At 41.9% G+C, this 17,018-nt stretch overlaps 1 protein-coding gene across 1 annotated transcript in view; it reads right to left on the bottom strand.

Annotated features, from left to right (window-relative positions):
• Positions 1-17,018, bottom strand: part of C14H1orf21 (chromosome 14 C1orf21 homolog) — a 240,189-nt gene that overhangs the window by 19,441 nt on the left and 203,730 nt on the right. Inside the window, exons 4-5 of the mRNA XM_068986246.1 lie at positions 8,755-8,831; positions 918-978 (exon numbers count right to left, since the gene is read on the bottom strand). Of these exons, the coding sequence (XP_068842347.1) occupies positions 918-978; positions 8,755-8,831 (138 nt within the window). The remainder of the gene's footprint in view (positions 1-917; positions 979-8,754; positions 8,832-17,018) is intronic.

The following is a 17,018-nucleotide window of genomic DNA, read 5'->3' as shown; positions in this document are numbered from 1 at the left end:
AAAAGAAATAAAAATTAAAATGGAAAACATTTCAAAAGTAAACTTGGTCGGTGATGCCTTAACCATAGTTGGGATATGTTCTGAATTTAGAATTTAACTCTTCTTTAGAATAAGGCTTTCAAATTACAGTTCTCAAATGTATGACTTTAGCATTTAAAATTCACTCCCTGCAGTGATAAACTGAAATGCTATGAGCATGCAAACCTTTAATGATTACCATACTCTACTCTTCATTCAGTTGATTTGCATATGGCACTCTAAGAGCGTAAATATGGGTTAAATTTCCACATGGATCAACTTTGAATCTTCACGTCATTATAAAATCCACACCCGTATGGAGAAGTGACTTGGAGGTTCTGCTTTGGAGTCAGACAGACATGGGCTGGAATTCTAACTCTACCGCTATTAGCTTTGCAAACCTGGCTAAGTTATACTCAGGCATTCTAAGCCTCAGTTTCTTTGTCTGTAAAATGCACGTGTTACTTGTCTCATGGCCAGCTCCCTCAAGCAGGTATTGACTGCAACATGTTTGTGACATTTGTAAAGAAGTCAGAGAAGCACTGGGCATGTAGTAAGCAGGCACTAAGGACCTCCTTGCCTGCAACCTGAGAACGGAGCAGGGGATTGGGGTGGACAATACACAATGATAGCAACACTGTTTAGGCAAAGGCTCTCACCAGTCTCACTGAGTTTCCATGGTTCAGTGAAAGATCAGCGGTAGCCCAGGATCCTGGCAAGCTCAGTCATACATTGACCCTTCTCACAGCCACCTTCCGAGTTGTGTGTGTGGGGTGACTGCTGTTAATTCTAACCACCCCCTTGCAAGAACAGCTTTGTACCACAGACACCAGAACATTGTTACTCTTAACTCATGAGGCAACATTCCCCTTGAAATATGCAGTTGCTTCACTTCTTACCTTTTCAATTTTTTCATCCAGCATTCTGAAGAATTCTTGTTGGCTTTCAGAGATGTGCATGCTGAAAAACAAAGAGTAGTTAAGTGCATATTTTCAGTGTTTCCCAGTTCCCTCAGGTGAAAAATGCAGAGCGTCTAAACTTTGGGGCAGTCTTATATTTTTTGCAGACTTTTCCACTGAAGTGCTCTGAAATCATACTAAGGCTAAATGTCACGAGAGTAATCCTACAGATGTGTTTCATAATAGCCTATCAGTTTCTACAACTTAAGGAACACAATTTCCTTTCAGTGTACATATTATTTATGTTGGTGTTACTGGGAGGTATGTGCCCATTGTTTTCCCTTCGGATACACATCTATAATTAAAACAAAAAGCACAGGTAAGCAGCACATGGCACATTTCAATGCTGTGTGTAAGTATAACAAGAAAATATATCCTGGGATTTCGTTGGCAGTCCAGTGGTTAAGAATCCGCCTTCCAATGCAGGGGACGTGGGTTCGATCCCTGGTCGGGGAACTAAGATCCCATATGCCATGGGGCAATTAAGTCTGTGCTCCACAAGGAAGAGCCTGCATGCCACAACTAAGACCCAGTGCAGCCAAAAATAAAATAAATAAATATTTTTTAAAAGTTTCTTTAAAAAACATATCCTAATTATGATATTAAAATGTATATTTTACAAAGGTGTGAGCACGGTATTCAGCTGACTGTATGGCTGTGTGCTGGCTGCAGACGAGCCAAGAACTTGACCTGGCCCCTAAACATCTTTGATACTGGTGACAGCAAATGTGACTTTTTGGAACTGAAATTCCACTGTAATGTGCAGTAAGTGGGGAGGCATGTCTGAGCAGCCCTTGCCCTGATTCCCTATTATTTGCTATTTAACAGTATCCTCAGCGAGATGGGTGTGGTTTGTAGGGCAAAACTAAGAAGGTAAGGAGAGCAGAGAAGATCATGGATGTGAGGGGAAGGACTTGGGGGCAATGTGGTCTTAATGACAGTAGTTTCTACCTGGCAAAGAGTTGTGGGTGTTCCCAGGCGGTTCAGGATGCTGGGGTAAGAGACACATGATCCAGAATTTCTCTCACTTGACATTAGTGCCTACTGGTTTAGTGGCTAGGGGCGGGGGTCGGGGGGAGTGGCTCTGGAAGAGCCTCTTCCGCTCTCGTCTAGGTGTGGTAGGCAACCTTACCTGACATTCCCTGCAGGGGCCACGGAGAGGGGCACGAGTGACTGGAAACCCTTCAGACCTCCCATGACAGATAATAAAGCTTAAAGGAGGTTTCCCCTGTGTGTAAGATCTAGATTTAAAATAATATCAGCTCTGATAGAAAAGAAAAAGAATGAAAATATCTGATACCAGCATCAACTTTCACAGTTCTAAGGCACTTTCATGTATATAATCTAATTTTTGCCATCCTTTCCAGTAGTCATGTATGGATGTGAGAGTTGGACCATAAAGAAGGTTGAACGGCAAAGAATTGATGCTTTTGAACTGTGGTGTTAGAGAAGATTCTTGAGAGTTCCTTGGACTGCAAGGAGATCCAACCAGTCCACCCTAAAGGAAATCAGTCCTGAATAGTCATTGGAAGGGCTGATGCTGAAGCTGAAGCTCCGATACTTTGGCCACCTGATGCGCAGAGCCGACTCATTAGAAAAGACTCTGATGCTGGGAAAGATTGAAGGCAGGAAGGAGAAGGGGATGACGGAGGGCAAGATGTTTGGATGGCATCACTGGTTCAATGGACATAAGTTTGAGCAAGCTCCAGGAGATGGTGAAGGACAGGGAAGCCTGGCGTTCTGCAGTCCACGGAGCTGCAGAGAGTCGGACACGACTGAACAACAACAGATATGATCATTCAAATAGGGCAGACGTCCTGTTTCAGAAACAGGTCCCCTCTCACTGCATTTTACACAGGCAGGGCAGAATCTTGGATGATGATAGAGGTTAAACAGTCTCCTCTCTTTCTCTGGCTGGACAGAAAAGCCATTTTGCAAAGTTGAGTTTTTCCAGATTTCTTACAGCTTTCCTTCTTTAAGGGCCAAAACGTCATTCATTTGAGCCACTCTGGATGCAAGTCTTCTAAACTGTATACTCTTGAATAGCTGTCTATCTCAATACTTAGCTTTCACTTGAAGACCAGCAGCCACTCTCCTCACCTTAAATCACAACACTCTTCTGTAATACTGGGATGGCCCTGGAGCCTCTAAGAAGGCTAGAGCTGGCTCTCTTTAAGCAAAATGACCTTGAACTCCAGGCTTTTGTGCTCTGCCTGCTTTTGAGCTCTTCCTTTCATTTCTCCTTGTCAGAGAAGGTATCAGTCCTCTTTCCACTTTCTTCTCAGTTTCTGCTTTGACTCCATAATGGCAACCCACTCCAGTCCTCTTGCCTGGAAAATCCCATGGACAGAGAAGCCTGGCAGGCTACAGTCCATAGGGTTGCAAAGAGTTGGACACGACTGTGCGACTTCACTTTAGAAGCAGCACAGGCAGACTTGTTAGAGTTGTGTTTAAAGCTAGCATAAACAGGCTCCAAAGGAGAGCCCGGGAGGATTCTTGTTAGTGGGAAACATGAATATTCTGGTACCCACCATGGCTGCTCAGACACTTTTGGGGGCATCCTTCCTGTTCTTAGCCAAGTTTTCAGTGATGAGTTTGTTGAACAGCTCTGGGTCCCAGACAGGAAAGGCATGAAGATATTTATATATAAATCTTAGACCCAGTTCGATCCTTGGGTCGGGAAGATCTCCTGGAGAAGGGAATGGCTATTCACTCCAGTATTCTTGCCTGGAAGATCTCATGGATAGAAGAGCCTGGTAGGCTACAACCCATGAGGTCACACAGAGTCAGACATGACTGAGCAAACAACACATTTATGTAATGCCTGCCTGCCTGCTGAGTCACTTCAGTTGTGTCTGACTCTTTGTGACCCTACAGACTGTAGCCCACCAGTCTCCTCTGTCTTTGGGATTCTCCAGGCAAGAATACTGGAGTGGGTTGCCATTTCCTTCTCCAGGGGATCTTCCTGACCCAGGGATGGAACCCGCATCTCTTATGTCTCCTGCATTGGTAGGTGGGTTCTTTATCATTAGTGCCATTAGTTTCCCTAGGAAACTCCAAGATACTTCATAGAGATGGCACTATTAGGGTTTTGTGTTCCCTGTGGAAATTTTTGGGTTAGAATTTTTAGCATTTATCGCCTGGGATACAACCGGAGAGTAATGAATATTTAATTAGTTAATCAAGTGGTCTCTATTTAAATTCATGTGATTCGTGATCCTCATAGAGACAGCACCATTTGTTAGCATGGGTGAGGTGCAGGCCTCAGATTCCTCATTTTAAAACAGCGAACAGGTCTCTGAGGTCCTTTTGGCACTAACGTTCTGTGATTGTTACTCACTTTCATTAACTCCATTATTGGAAATATCAAAGCATGGAAACGAGGATGTTTGGTTAGTACTCAGACATATGCACATTGCATGGACAAGAGAATTCTCTAGTAAAAGCGACTCTGCAAATGTGTCTGCCATCCCTGCAAAGGAGGACACACAGGCTCAGGGGTCCTTATCGCGTGCTTGAGATCAAAGGTGAAGGACCTCAGACTGTCTATACAATCTGAGCATGAAACCTCAGGGAAGTGGGGCAATCCTAACCCTCACAGCAGAACACACCGTTGCTAGTAGTCCATGACTTGCATTTCTTCAGTTGATTACTTTTTAAAAAATAGTAATAATAAGCACCCATGAAACCAAAACAAAGAAAACAAAGCTAGGATCTTAACAACAACCTAGAGGTTACTTACTTCCCACCCATGTGTGTGTTCCTCCACCTCAAACATCACGTCCCCGCTTTCCTTTATTCCATCTCTCTGTGTGCTTAAAAAGCAGATTTATTTTAGATTAAAAAAAATTAATTTATCTATTTGGCTGTGCCAGGTCTCAGTTGCAGCATGTCGGCTGTGCTGTACAGGTTCTAGAGCACGTGTGCTCAGTAGTTGCGGGACGCAGGATCTTAGTTCCCTGACTAGGGATCGAACCTGTGTCCCTTGCATATTTTTAACCACTGGACCCCCAGAGAAGTCCCTATTTTGGTTGTTGTTAACTTTATAGTGTGCATCATGCTCCGTGCAATGTTTCAGGACTTACTCTTTGTTCTAGTTGCTAGAAGTAGGAGCTAGTTCTGCTGGGGGGCAGCCAGCATCGTGTATTGCTGCAGTGCATTCGTTTCAGCTGCTAATGCTCCACTGTATGAACACAGTGTGGTTCATTTACCCAATTTCCTGTCCAAGGGCATTTCTGGGTTGTTTCTAATTGCTAAGGTGTTCTTTCCAAGCGTCAGACACTGTAATAAGCACCAGGGATACATTATTTCACTTAAGCCCCAGTCCTATAAGATAGAATTTTTCACCTCTATTTTTTTTTGGAGAAAAGTAAAGTTCCAAGACATTAGTTCACTGGACTGAGATTACAAAGGCGGTGAGAATGCACTCTATGTGGCGCATCAAACGAAGGAGTGAGCACTACTCGCCTTCATTCTTAATAAATCTGCTGTTAGCAGGTATGGGATTGTCCCTCCACTCAGGGGGAAACAAATTCCTTTTATACATCTGCATGTGCTGTGCTTCATCACTCAGTCGTGTCCAGCTCTTTGTGACCCCATGGACTGTAGCCCACCAGGCTCCCTTGTCCATAAGGATTCGCTAGGCAAGAACACTAGAGTGGGTTGCTATACCTTCCTCCAGGGGATCTTCCCAACCCAGGGATCGAACAGGTCTCCCTCATTGCAGGCGGACTCTTTATTGTCTGAGCCACCAGGGAAGCCCATACAACTGCATAATAAATAATAATTTCCTGAATCCTATGGGTCAGTATGTAGGAAAAGTAAATCTCTCAGACCTTCAGAAAGATTTCTTAGCTGAATTCTGGAAACCCAATGATCTGATTCAGTTTAAAACACACACACACACACACACACACACACACACACAAGCATTATGCTGTGTGAAAAATGGGATTCTCTTCATAATTTTAGTGTAAACACAAGAGCCAATTTAATCAACTTCTCTGGAAGCTTTAGCACATGCCAGACTGCAAAGCATGCTATTTCAGTGTGTCAAAATTAAGTAAATAAGTGTTTGCTCTAAAGGAGAAGAGAAACTCTCCTTAGTTCTCCTTAATAGAGTCTTTTCTTTAGAACTCAGAGATAAGAGGAGCATTTAAAAATAGTACACATATAACAGCTTGATGAAAAGATGATTCAATAGATATCTTCAGATATCTGTTGTCCCCAGAGGCAGAAAAAATTAGTGTAGATAAAAGTGGTTACTAGTGAAGTTGATTAGGGAGGTTGTGATCATAGCATAACACTTACCTGAGGGTGAAAAAATTGGCTCTCCCATTATTGGGAAGAAAAATTGGCTGACATTGTAAATGATAAATCAAGTTTAAAATGTCTGGTTCTCATTGGAAGTAAGAAATTAAATCCCTGAGCTGATGGACCGCCCCCTGAAGAGTCCTGACCACCATCTCACAGTGTCCATTGCAGCAGCAGTTCTACAGACAGTCACCCAGGTTAAAGTGATGATGTTATTTTTGTCTCACCTTCCCAGGAAGAATCAGAGAACACAACTCTTCCCACTTATGGTGTTTATTTACACATATGTCCTCATTAAACTTATTGGGGGTGGGAGTGACTGTACCAGATTCACTCATGTGGTCAGCACCCTGAGGGAATTTGTTCATAGTTAGGCAGAAGAGCACAAAAGAGATTTGCAGCCTTTGGGATAATAGCCTTTTTGAAGAAAGGACAAGCAGTTTCAAAGTCACAGAAAGTGCATTTTATCACCAATGAGAGACTCAGCTTCAGAATAATACAGAAAACTAGTCATTATTCTCTAATATTTTAATTGTGCAATATTTAACACACAGAAAAGGAAACATAATGCTATTTATACATTGTTAAATAATAATAATTAAAGGAACATGCATGTAACCACAACTTGGATTAAGAGATAGAACCTCTGGTTCCATTGTCTTCTATCCAAGAAAAAGAAGCACTATCCTGAATTTAATGCCTTTTCATTGCCTTGTTTGTCTTTATTGTTTTATCATATGTGCTTAACCGCTCACCGTGTCCCGACTCTTTGCGACCTCATGGACTGTAGCCTGCCAGGCTCCTCTGCATGGACATTCTCCAGGCAAGAATACTGGAGTGGGTTGCCATGCCCTCCTCCGGGGGATATTCCCAGCCCAGGAATTGAACTCAGGTCTCCCGCATCGCAGGCAGATAATTCTTTACCAATTGAGAGTGGCTCAGTTGACTGAGCAATATGTGTATATACATATGTTTAATATATGTATATATAAGTATTTCTTAGTTCTGCCTGTTCTTGAATTTTTATATGCATGAAACTGTACATAGGCAGGTACTACTACTTACTGTACTGGCACAGTCTGACATTTCATGAGATCCCTCCACCTCGATCTATGTAGCTATAGGTCATTTATTTTCACTGATATGTAGTATTTCCATCATAAGACTATACTACATTTCTGTTATTCATTTTATGTTTGATGGACATTTGGGTTTTATCTCAAAGGTTTTTTTTTCTTTTTTTTTTGCCATGCTGCATGGCATGTGGGATCTTAATTCCTCCACCAGGGATCAAACCTGTGTCTGATGCAGTAGAAATGCAGTCTTAACCACTGGGACACCGGGAAGTCCCATCCTTTCAAGAACTTTAAGAGTTCATATAAACAGTGCTGCTACGGATATTTCAAAGTATGCCTACTGGCACACCTCCATAAGAGTTTCTCTAGGGTATATACCTGAGAGCGGAGTCGCTAGGCAGCCAGGTATGCCCAGGTACAATTTTGCTAGATAATGCAAAGTGTTTTCCAAAGTAATTGTACCAGCTTATATTCCCACCACCAGGAGTTAAGCGTGCTGGTTGTCCCACATCCTGGTAAACATTTTCTATCTACAGACTACTGTAGTTTTGGCAGTCTTATGGCGTGACATGGTAGTTTTTCCTGACACATCAGCTATTCATTTTCCTCTTCAGTCAGTGGTTGTTTATGTCTTTAGCCTATTTTTCTGTAAGTTCTGTCTTTTACTTCTTGACTCACATAGTTAATTCATATATCCTGGAAATCTCACTGGGCTTCCCTGATAGCTCAGTTGGTAAAGAATCCATCTGCAATGCAGGAGACCCTGGTTTGATTCCTGGGTTGAGAAGATCCCCTGGAGAAGGGACAGGCTGCCCACTCCAGCATTCTTGGGCTCCTCTGGTAGCTCAGTCAGTAAAGAACTGGCCTGCAATGCAGGAGATCTGGGTTCAATCCCTGGGTTGGGAAGATCTCCTGGAGGAGGGCATGACAATCCACTCCAGTATTCCTGGGCTTCCCTTGCGGCTCAGCTGGTAAAGAATCCACTACTGCTAATTATATGTTTTATAAATATATTCCACCATTTTGTGGCCTTTTACTCTCCTATAGTATATTTTGAGAAGTAGAAGTTCTTAATTTTATCATAGTCATAAAAAATAATCATTTTTCTTACAATTTGTATCCTTTGTGACTTATTCAAAGTTCTTCACTACCCCACGGTCATGAAGATACTTCCCGTCATTGTGAAGTGAAGCTGATGTGAAGTGTCAGCTCCGTCATATACTGTGGGTCTGCTTTGGCTCTCTATTATGTTCCATTAGACTAAATCATGTGTCTCAATTACTGAGGCCTTTTCTTAAGTCTTGGTTATCCAGCAGGCAAAATGGAGCTCATTTTAAAAATGTTTTTATCTCTCAAAACAAAACAGGCAAAGAGGAACTGGAACTTACTTTGCTCTGGGTTGATGAACTAATCCTGGGATCTCTTTATTAGTTTTAAGTCTTACATTTGAACTGGCACTTTTTTCCTGAAACACATAAACACACATGGAAAAGACAAGGTAAGAATCAGCAATTAAACAGGAGCATGAATTTTCATTACCAAAATGTGAAATTTGTTTGGGAGCCTTTACAGCCGGTTATCTCATGCAGACAGAAGTCCTTAAAGATCTCACATAGAACAGGTAGAACTGCCAGGTATTTTAACAGGGAACACTATCGTGAAAAGAAGAATGAACTTTCATAACACTATAAAATGGCTCCTTTTAGAAAATTACATGTGAGTAGTATTTGAATTTTAGGCGGAGTTGCTAAAAATAGAAAGAGAATCAGAGATCAGAAGATCCTAGTGTGAAAAAAAGCAACAGCGGTATAATCACAGTCATTGGTTGCTTGCTCAGGATAAGTAATTTTGTGCATTTTGTTTGTGAAAGACAACTGAAGTTACAGAGTTTGCACAAGGCCCTTGCAGCGACAGCGACATGACTAAAAATAGCTAATATTTTCCACGAATGATGAATATTGAGATTGAATTCAATTAAATTAATAAAACTCAACCTAGCCTGTATTCCGGAAGTACTTTGGCTTTTAGCCTGATCTGATCTCTTATTCCCTGTCAACCAGCCACATAGGAAAGGAATACTTTCAAATCTTAAAATGCAAATATTATCAGCAAGCACGCTATCTCAATAGTACCACTGCTCTGCAGTGATGTGGATGGACCTAGAGCCTGTTATACACAGTGAAGTAAGCTAGAAAGAGAAAAACAAATATTGTATACACTCCCCTGTGTAAAACAGATAACCAGTGGGAAGCTGCTGTATAGCAGAGCAAGCTCAGCTGGGAGCTCTGTGATGACCTAGATGAGTGAGATGGTGGGGGTGGGAGGGACACTCAGGAGGGAGGGGAGATATATACACACATATATAAGGCTGATTCACATTGTTATATAGCAGAAACACAGCACTGTAAAGCAGTTATAGTCCAGTAAAAAATTTTAAGGCTTTAAAATTTGTTCTCTAAATATACCTACCAAAATGAAATGTTAAACCCATTTAACAGGTGACTACATACACTCAAGCAGCCTGAGGTGTGGCAATAATTAAACACCTGGGCTAGGGCAAGGAGTAAAAAGTTCTGTGGGCCAACCCACCATTCTCACCAGTGGCAGAGTGATGTGGGAGGGCACAGAACAAATGGTCCTCAAATGAGCTCTTTCAAGAGTTTCTGCTTCCCCTAGGATAGCAGAAGCCATGTAAGAAAAACTACATGTGAAATGTAGAGTCAGAGAGACTTGCATGCTAGGCTGTTTGCTATTTACCATCAAACACGAGCATATCTGTAAAATGTCAGTCCTCCAAAATACAGGGTAATTCTGTCTGTGATCCTCCAGGAGAAGAAAAAGTCATTACAATCCTTTTGCAGTCTAGCTTACCTTCTCTACTTCACACTAAACTCAAAACTGTTTTCATGAACATCTGAAAAGTATAAAATATATACTGTTCTCTCTGCTGATACAGTCAGAGAACCACAGATGAACTATCTATTTTTGTACTGAGAAAGTGGGAGAGCAATTAGGAAGCTTGAATGCACTGCCTCCAGGAGGGCAGGACACACAACTCTTCTTTATGGGCCTGGTTAGGAGCCTGGCACTTCATGGGAGGCATTCATCAAATATTGGTAGAACAAATGAATGATGTCAGCACATCATTAACTTTTTTAAACAGTTAGAGGTAAAAATAGCTCAACTGTAGTCTCTCTGAAGAACTGAAGATGTAGGTTCCCTCCAAATGAGTCATTTTCTCCCTAAACTTTATGTCTGCTTGGATTAAGTATTGAAAATGGATTTTTTCTGTTTGAAAAAAATATCTATTTGATATGACAGACAGAACCTTATACTTTTTCTCTATTCATATAATTTCCTAAACTCTTTTGAACTTAAATGATGCATCATAATTTTAAACACTGCTAAGGCAGGAAAGAGACTTCTAAGAATGACATATACTTGTATCCGATTTCTATTCAGTTTATTAGACTACCCTCCATAATTATATGTCTCGCCAAATCTTCCTTAAAAATGTATTGTGTGGTTGCTAAAAAGAAAAATCACCCATCAAATATAACAGAGACTTAATAGATGGGAAAGATACTTTAGGATATCAGGTACAGACATGCCTTCCCAGGAAGTGAGAGGACCAAAGGTGAGGCAGAGGCAAGGGCGAGGGGCAAAGAAGCTGGAGATTTCCCAGTTACAAATATATATATATATATATATATAATTATATAGAGGTTTTGTATTTATAATGTATTTGTTTTTTTTACAAGTTACCACTCCCCAAGAAATCAATAACAAATCATGGAGCATTTACTATAAGTCAGGTCTTAACTGGTTTGCATATATCAACTCATTTTGATGTTTACAAGGATACACATATTAATTCATTTGTGTGCCCACATACCTCTCTGAGATGTGTACCATTATTATCCCCATTTGAAAGATGAGGAAGCTGAGATATGGACAGGCGAAGCACTTACTGGGATTCTATAACTAACAAGTAATAGCACTGGGATTGACTCTATGCAGACTGGGCCCAGGGTTCATGCCATTAGTCACTAGGTCAGTAGTCCTCAGACTTTTTAGTATCGAGACCCCTTACCTATATTCTCCAAATTTTGATACATTTCATTATACAATATGAAAAAAAATCACATTTGTTAAAATCAGCATCAATCTCACAAGAAAAATCTTGACAAAAGCTGTCAGGCTTATGGTGGTGGACACAAGTTCTCCAGACTTCTAGTTCTGGTTTAACATTTGAATTTTATAAGCAGCAACGATAACTGACAATTGTTTTCTTTGGAGTAACAGGCTCTCTTCATTTGTTTCTGAGAAAACATTTGCCAGATACCCAAGTCTGAATATCCAGTATTCTTCAGTAGAGATGGTGACTCAAAAAAAAACAACTGCTAGTTCAGCTTGCAGCTCAATCAACTGCAGAAGTGCTTTTCCTGAGATAACCATCTTATTTATTCAAAAATAAAAAGATATGCATCTACGGCATAAGAGTTAATAAAATTAATTTCTACTGAGTTATTTCTAAAAGAAATGAAGTACGGTCATTGGTAGAGATATGGATGGACCTAGAGTCTGTCATACAGAGGGAAGTCAGTCAGCAACAGAAAAACAAACATCACATTTTAACAGATGCATGTGGAATCTGAAAAAATAGTACAGATGAACCGATTTGCAGGGCAGGAATAGAGATGCAAATGCATAGAATGGACATGTGGACACTGGAGGGGAAGGGGGGTGGGATGAATTGGTGATTAGGATTGACATACATACTCCACCATGTATAAGACAGTTAGCGGGAAGCTGCTGTATCACACAGGGAGCTCAGCTCTGTGCTCTGTGATGACCTAAAGGGGTGGCAGGAAGGCTGGCGAGAGGGAGGTTCAAGAGAGAGGGGATATATGTATACATATAGCTAATTCACTTCATTGTACAGCAGAAACTAACACAGCAGTATAAAGCAATTATACTCCAATAAAAAATAATAATAGTACTACTATGATTACTAATAAGATGTGCCTGGATTTGTGCTAAGGCACAAGCAATTTTGCCCATCACTGCTTTTGCCCCGTCAGTGCCAATGTCAACAGAGTGAAAAAGGCAAATAGCTTCTTTATTATCAGGAAAATGACCTTGAAGACTCCCTGAGAATGTCTCAGGAACCTCCAGGGGTCTGCAGGCCACACTTGAACTATAGGGTCTTTCTATTTCTTTTGTATAGCAAAGAATTGTCGATTATTTAATTATGGTATATACTTTAAGAAAAAATATTTACCTTCTTTATTGAGATAAAATATATATTCAATAAAATTTCCCCATTATAAATGTAGAGGAGAAGGCAATGGCACCCCACTCCAGTACTCTTGCCTGGAGAATCCCATGGACGGAGGAGCCTGGAGGGCTGCAGTCCATAGGGTCGCTGAGCGTTGGACACGACTGAGCGACTTCACTTTCACTTTTCACTTTCATGCATTGGAGAGGGAAATGGCAACCCACTCCAGTGTTCTTGCCTGGAGAATCCCAGGGACGGGGGAGCCAGGTGGGCTGCTGTCTATGGGGTTGCACAGAGTCGGACACGACTGAAGTGACTTAGCATAAATGTATGATTAAATGATTTAGTGGGGGCCTCCCTGGTGGCTCATATGGTAAAGAATCTGCCTGCAATGCAGGAGACCTGGGTTCAATCCCTGTGTCAGGAAGATTCCCTGGAGAATGGAATGGCTACCCACTCCAGCCTGGAGAATTCCATGGACAAAGAAGATTGACTGGCTACAGTCCATGGGGTTGCAAAGAGTCAGACATGGCTGAGTGATTAACATTTTCACTTTAAATAATTTAGTCAGTTTTTAGAGGTGTGTAATTATCACAATTCAGTTTTAGAACAGTTCTATCAGCTCCCAAAGTTTCATCATACATTTATGCTCTCAGCAAACCCAGATCTACTTTCTGTCTCTACAAACTTGCTTTGTCTAGATTCATATAAAAGGAATCATATAATATATAAGCTTTTGCATCTGGCATTATCACTTTATACTTTAGCATATCAGTATATCATTTACTTTAATTGCTAAATAATATTCCAACATATGGATATACTGTGTTTTGTTTATGCATGCAAAATTAATGAACATATGGATTGGTTCCAGTTTGTGGCTATTATGAGTAATGCTGCTATGAACACTCATACACAAGTCTGTGTGGACATATATTTTCATTTCTCTTGGGTGGATTTCAAGGAGTGGAATTGCTAGATTATATGGTAAGTTTATATTTGACAATTTAAGATACTAGCAAACTGTTTTCCAAAATGACTGCACCATTTTCACGGTTCCAGTTTCTCCACCTCCCCACCAACACTTGGTATTGCCTTTGGATTATACAGTCATTCAAGTGGGTGTTTCATTGTGGGCTTTATTTATTTTACAAATGTGACTTATTTGGATTTGTTCTTTGTATCTATCAGAACACCTACACCTTGCTACATTTATGGGCTTACAGATTCGCTGTATTTGCACCAAAAGTCCGTCTTAGGGCTTCCCTGGTGGTCTAGGAGTGAAGAATCTGCCTCCCAGTGCAGGAGACACTGGTTCCACGCCTGGTCGAGGAGGATCTCATACGCTTCGGAGCAACGGGGCCTGTGCCACAACTACTGAGCCTGTGTGCCACAAATGCTGAAGCCCGTGTGCCTAGACCCGGTTCTCCGCAACAAGAGGAACAACCGCCGTGAGAAGCGTGAGTGCCGCAAGCTAGAGAGTAGCTCCTGTTTACCACGCCAGTGGACGGCAGTGAAGACCCAGCACAGCCAAAAACTAAATAAATACATCTTTTAAAAAGTCAATTTTATATTTGCACTTGACTTCCACTTCGGGTTTGTTTGTTGGAGGAGATGTTTAGAGAGATCTGCCTTTGAAAAAACAACCAAACAAAACCAAGAAGGCTGGAGGAAGGCTGAGGCTCAGAGAGTCTCAGGTGGAGCAGATCCGACTGGGAGGGCAGAGAGCCATGCCACCTCGGGGGTGCTCCAGGAATAGGAGCAGAGAGTTAAACTGGGAGATGACGGAAGAGGTAACAAAGATATTACTTCCCGTGGCAAGAAAAAAACCATTTTAATGGCATTTGACATTCATAAACTAAGTACCTAAAATAAACTGGGACCAAGTGGGGTTAAGATGAAGCCATTAAAGGGGCCCTCAGCAGGCAAGTTGCTCAGTCCTATCCCACTCTTTGTGATGCCAGGGACTGTAGCTCACCAGGCTCCTCCATCCATGGAATTTTCTAGGCAAGAGTACTGGAGTGGGTTGCCATTTCCTTCTCCAGGAGAATCTTCCTGACCCAAGGATCAGACCCAGGGATCAAACCCAGGTCTCCCGCATTGCGGGCAGATGCTTTACCGTCTGAGCCACCAGGGAACCCCTTTCTTTTCTTTCTTTCCTTTCAGCAGGCAGTTGGTAGAGCTGTGTTTTTATGATCTATCGATACTGGTATCAGAATCATCTGGAATGCTTGTTAAAATACAGACTGCCAGACGCTATGCACTACCTCCTAGGTGTGCCTCTCTGGGATTGGACCCAGGAATTTGCATTTTAAACAAGAATCCTAGATGATTGTTAGCTCAAAAAAGTTGGAGGACTTGTATTCCAGAGAAAAGAAACTTCTATGCTCGGAATTCCCCGTCTTGGCCTTCCACAGAGCAGTTTTCAAACTGGGCCTTGGGTTTCTGCAGAGTTGCCTTGGGGGTCAATAGCAACGCCTCCCAGAGCAGCAATCCCTTGAACTCTACATTTGGGGGCTTTTGACTGATGCTGCAAAAAAGCATCCATTTCTCAAAAATGCTTGCAAACTAACATCAGGTAGTGACAGGTTTATTTAAACAGCAAATCAAACAACTTCTCCTTTGCTTTGAATAATTTTACTTCTTTATGAACAGAACACACTTGTCAGTGTCTAGGTAAACTCTCTTCTTAGCTTCTCTCATGTTGTATGCAGGCATGCTCAGCTATGTTTGACTCTGTGATCCTATGGACTATAGCCCTCCAGGGTCCTCTGTCTGGAATTCTCCAGCAAGAATATTGGAGTGGGTTGCCATTTCCTTCTCCAGGGGACCTTTCTGACCCAGGAATCAAAGCCATGTGACCTGCATCTCCCTCACTGGCAGGCAGAGTCTTTACCACTGTGCCACTTAGGAAGCCCTACTTGGAGACCATCAAACTGAAATATGGACTGCAAGGAGATCCCACCAGTCCATCCTAAAGGAGATCAGTCCTGGGTGTTCACTGGAAGGACGGATGTTGAAACTGAAACTCCAACACTTTGACCACCTGATGCAAAGAGCTGACTCATCTGAAAAGACCCTGATGCTGGGAAAGATCAAAGGCAGAAGGAGAAGGGGATGACAGAGGATGAGGTGTTTGGATGACATCACCAACTCAACGGACATGAGTTTGAGTGGACTTCGGAAGCTGGTGATGGACAGGGAGGCCTGGCATGCTGCGGTCCATGGCGTCGCAAAGAGTTAGACACGACTGAGCGACTGAACTGAACTGAAACCGAAATATATTTATCCTGCTGCTCTCAACCCCTGGGGGGTATCTCCCAAAGGGAAAGCCAGAATACCAAGAGAAACAGACAGCTTCTTTAAAAAATCCTCTCGACCTTTAGCTCCTTAATTCTAAAGAAAGCAGCACAATGCCTTTGGGCAGTGGAAGACAGTACCCCGCCTCCTGCTGGTAAGGGAAGGAGCTTTGCTCCTGTCACTTCTTTGCCTGAGTCTGATTGCAGGGAAGTTTCCAGAGTTGGTCTGGGTTGGAAGTGTGAAGAGGGATTTCATTTTCTTTTTTTTCTGGGCCCAACAGCGGGAAATTCTCTTTTATAAAGAAATCCCAGGGGCCTGATAGATGGAGGAAGCTGAAGGGCTGGAGAAAAATAATGGAGTTTGGAGTACTAGCTTCTGGGACTGCTAATGAGGGGCTGCCTCAGAGAAAAGATACAGAAGCACTATATACAAACTCAGCGGGTTTCTCTCTCCACACAGACTCAGTGTGTGTGTACATTTCAACCACTGCATTTCAGAAAGTCCCTGAAAGCTAGAAAAGGTAAGTATTGGGTTAGCCAAAAATCTTGTTCGGGTTTGTCCATAGGATGGTGCAGAAAACTATGAACGAACTTTTTGGCCAACCCAATACGTTAACAAGAATTCAGAGGGGTTTTGGGCGGGGGGAGAGGGGTGGGATACACCTACATTTTAAAAATGAGAATATGTTCAACTGTGAATAATGAACGATCATTCCAGCTTTGGGGCAGTATCCTATAGGATATACTCTTAGAGAATACAACCTCATTTGATGTTTTATGTGTGATTTCTTCAGTGATATTAGCATAAGACAGGACACCACCTCCTTCAGATATAAAGGAATTTTATCTTCCATCTTCTTAGTGATGGTGATCAGCTGAGCCACATTGATTCCAACAGAATTTCTGGATGTTAGCAAATGACAAGGCCGAGGTGAACCAATGCAACTGTTGATATGGGCCCACTTGTATCATAATTACGTGAGGTCAATGTAATAAATTACATGTCCACAGAGATTATTAGAATTATTAGTATTTTGTTAGAATTACTTAGTACTGATAAAATTGGCATGGC

Source organism: Capricornis sumatraensis, chromosome 14 (genome assembly GCF_032405125.1).
Source record: "Capricornis sumatraensis isolate serow.1 chromosome 14, serow.2, whole genome shotgun sequence".
Classification (NCBI taxonomy): Eukaryota; Metazoa; Chordata; class Mammalia; order Artiodactyla; family Bovidae; genus Capricornis; species Capricornis sumatraensis.
The sequence above is the reverse complement of the archived record's forward strand: the minus strand, read 5'-3'. Positions and strand labels throughout refer to the sequence as shown.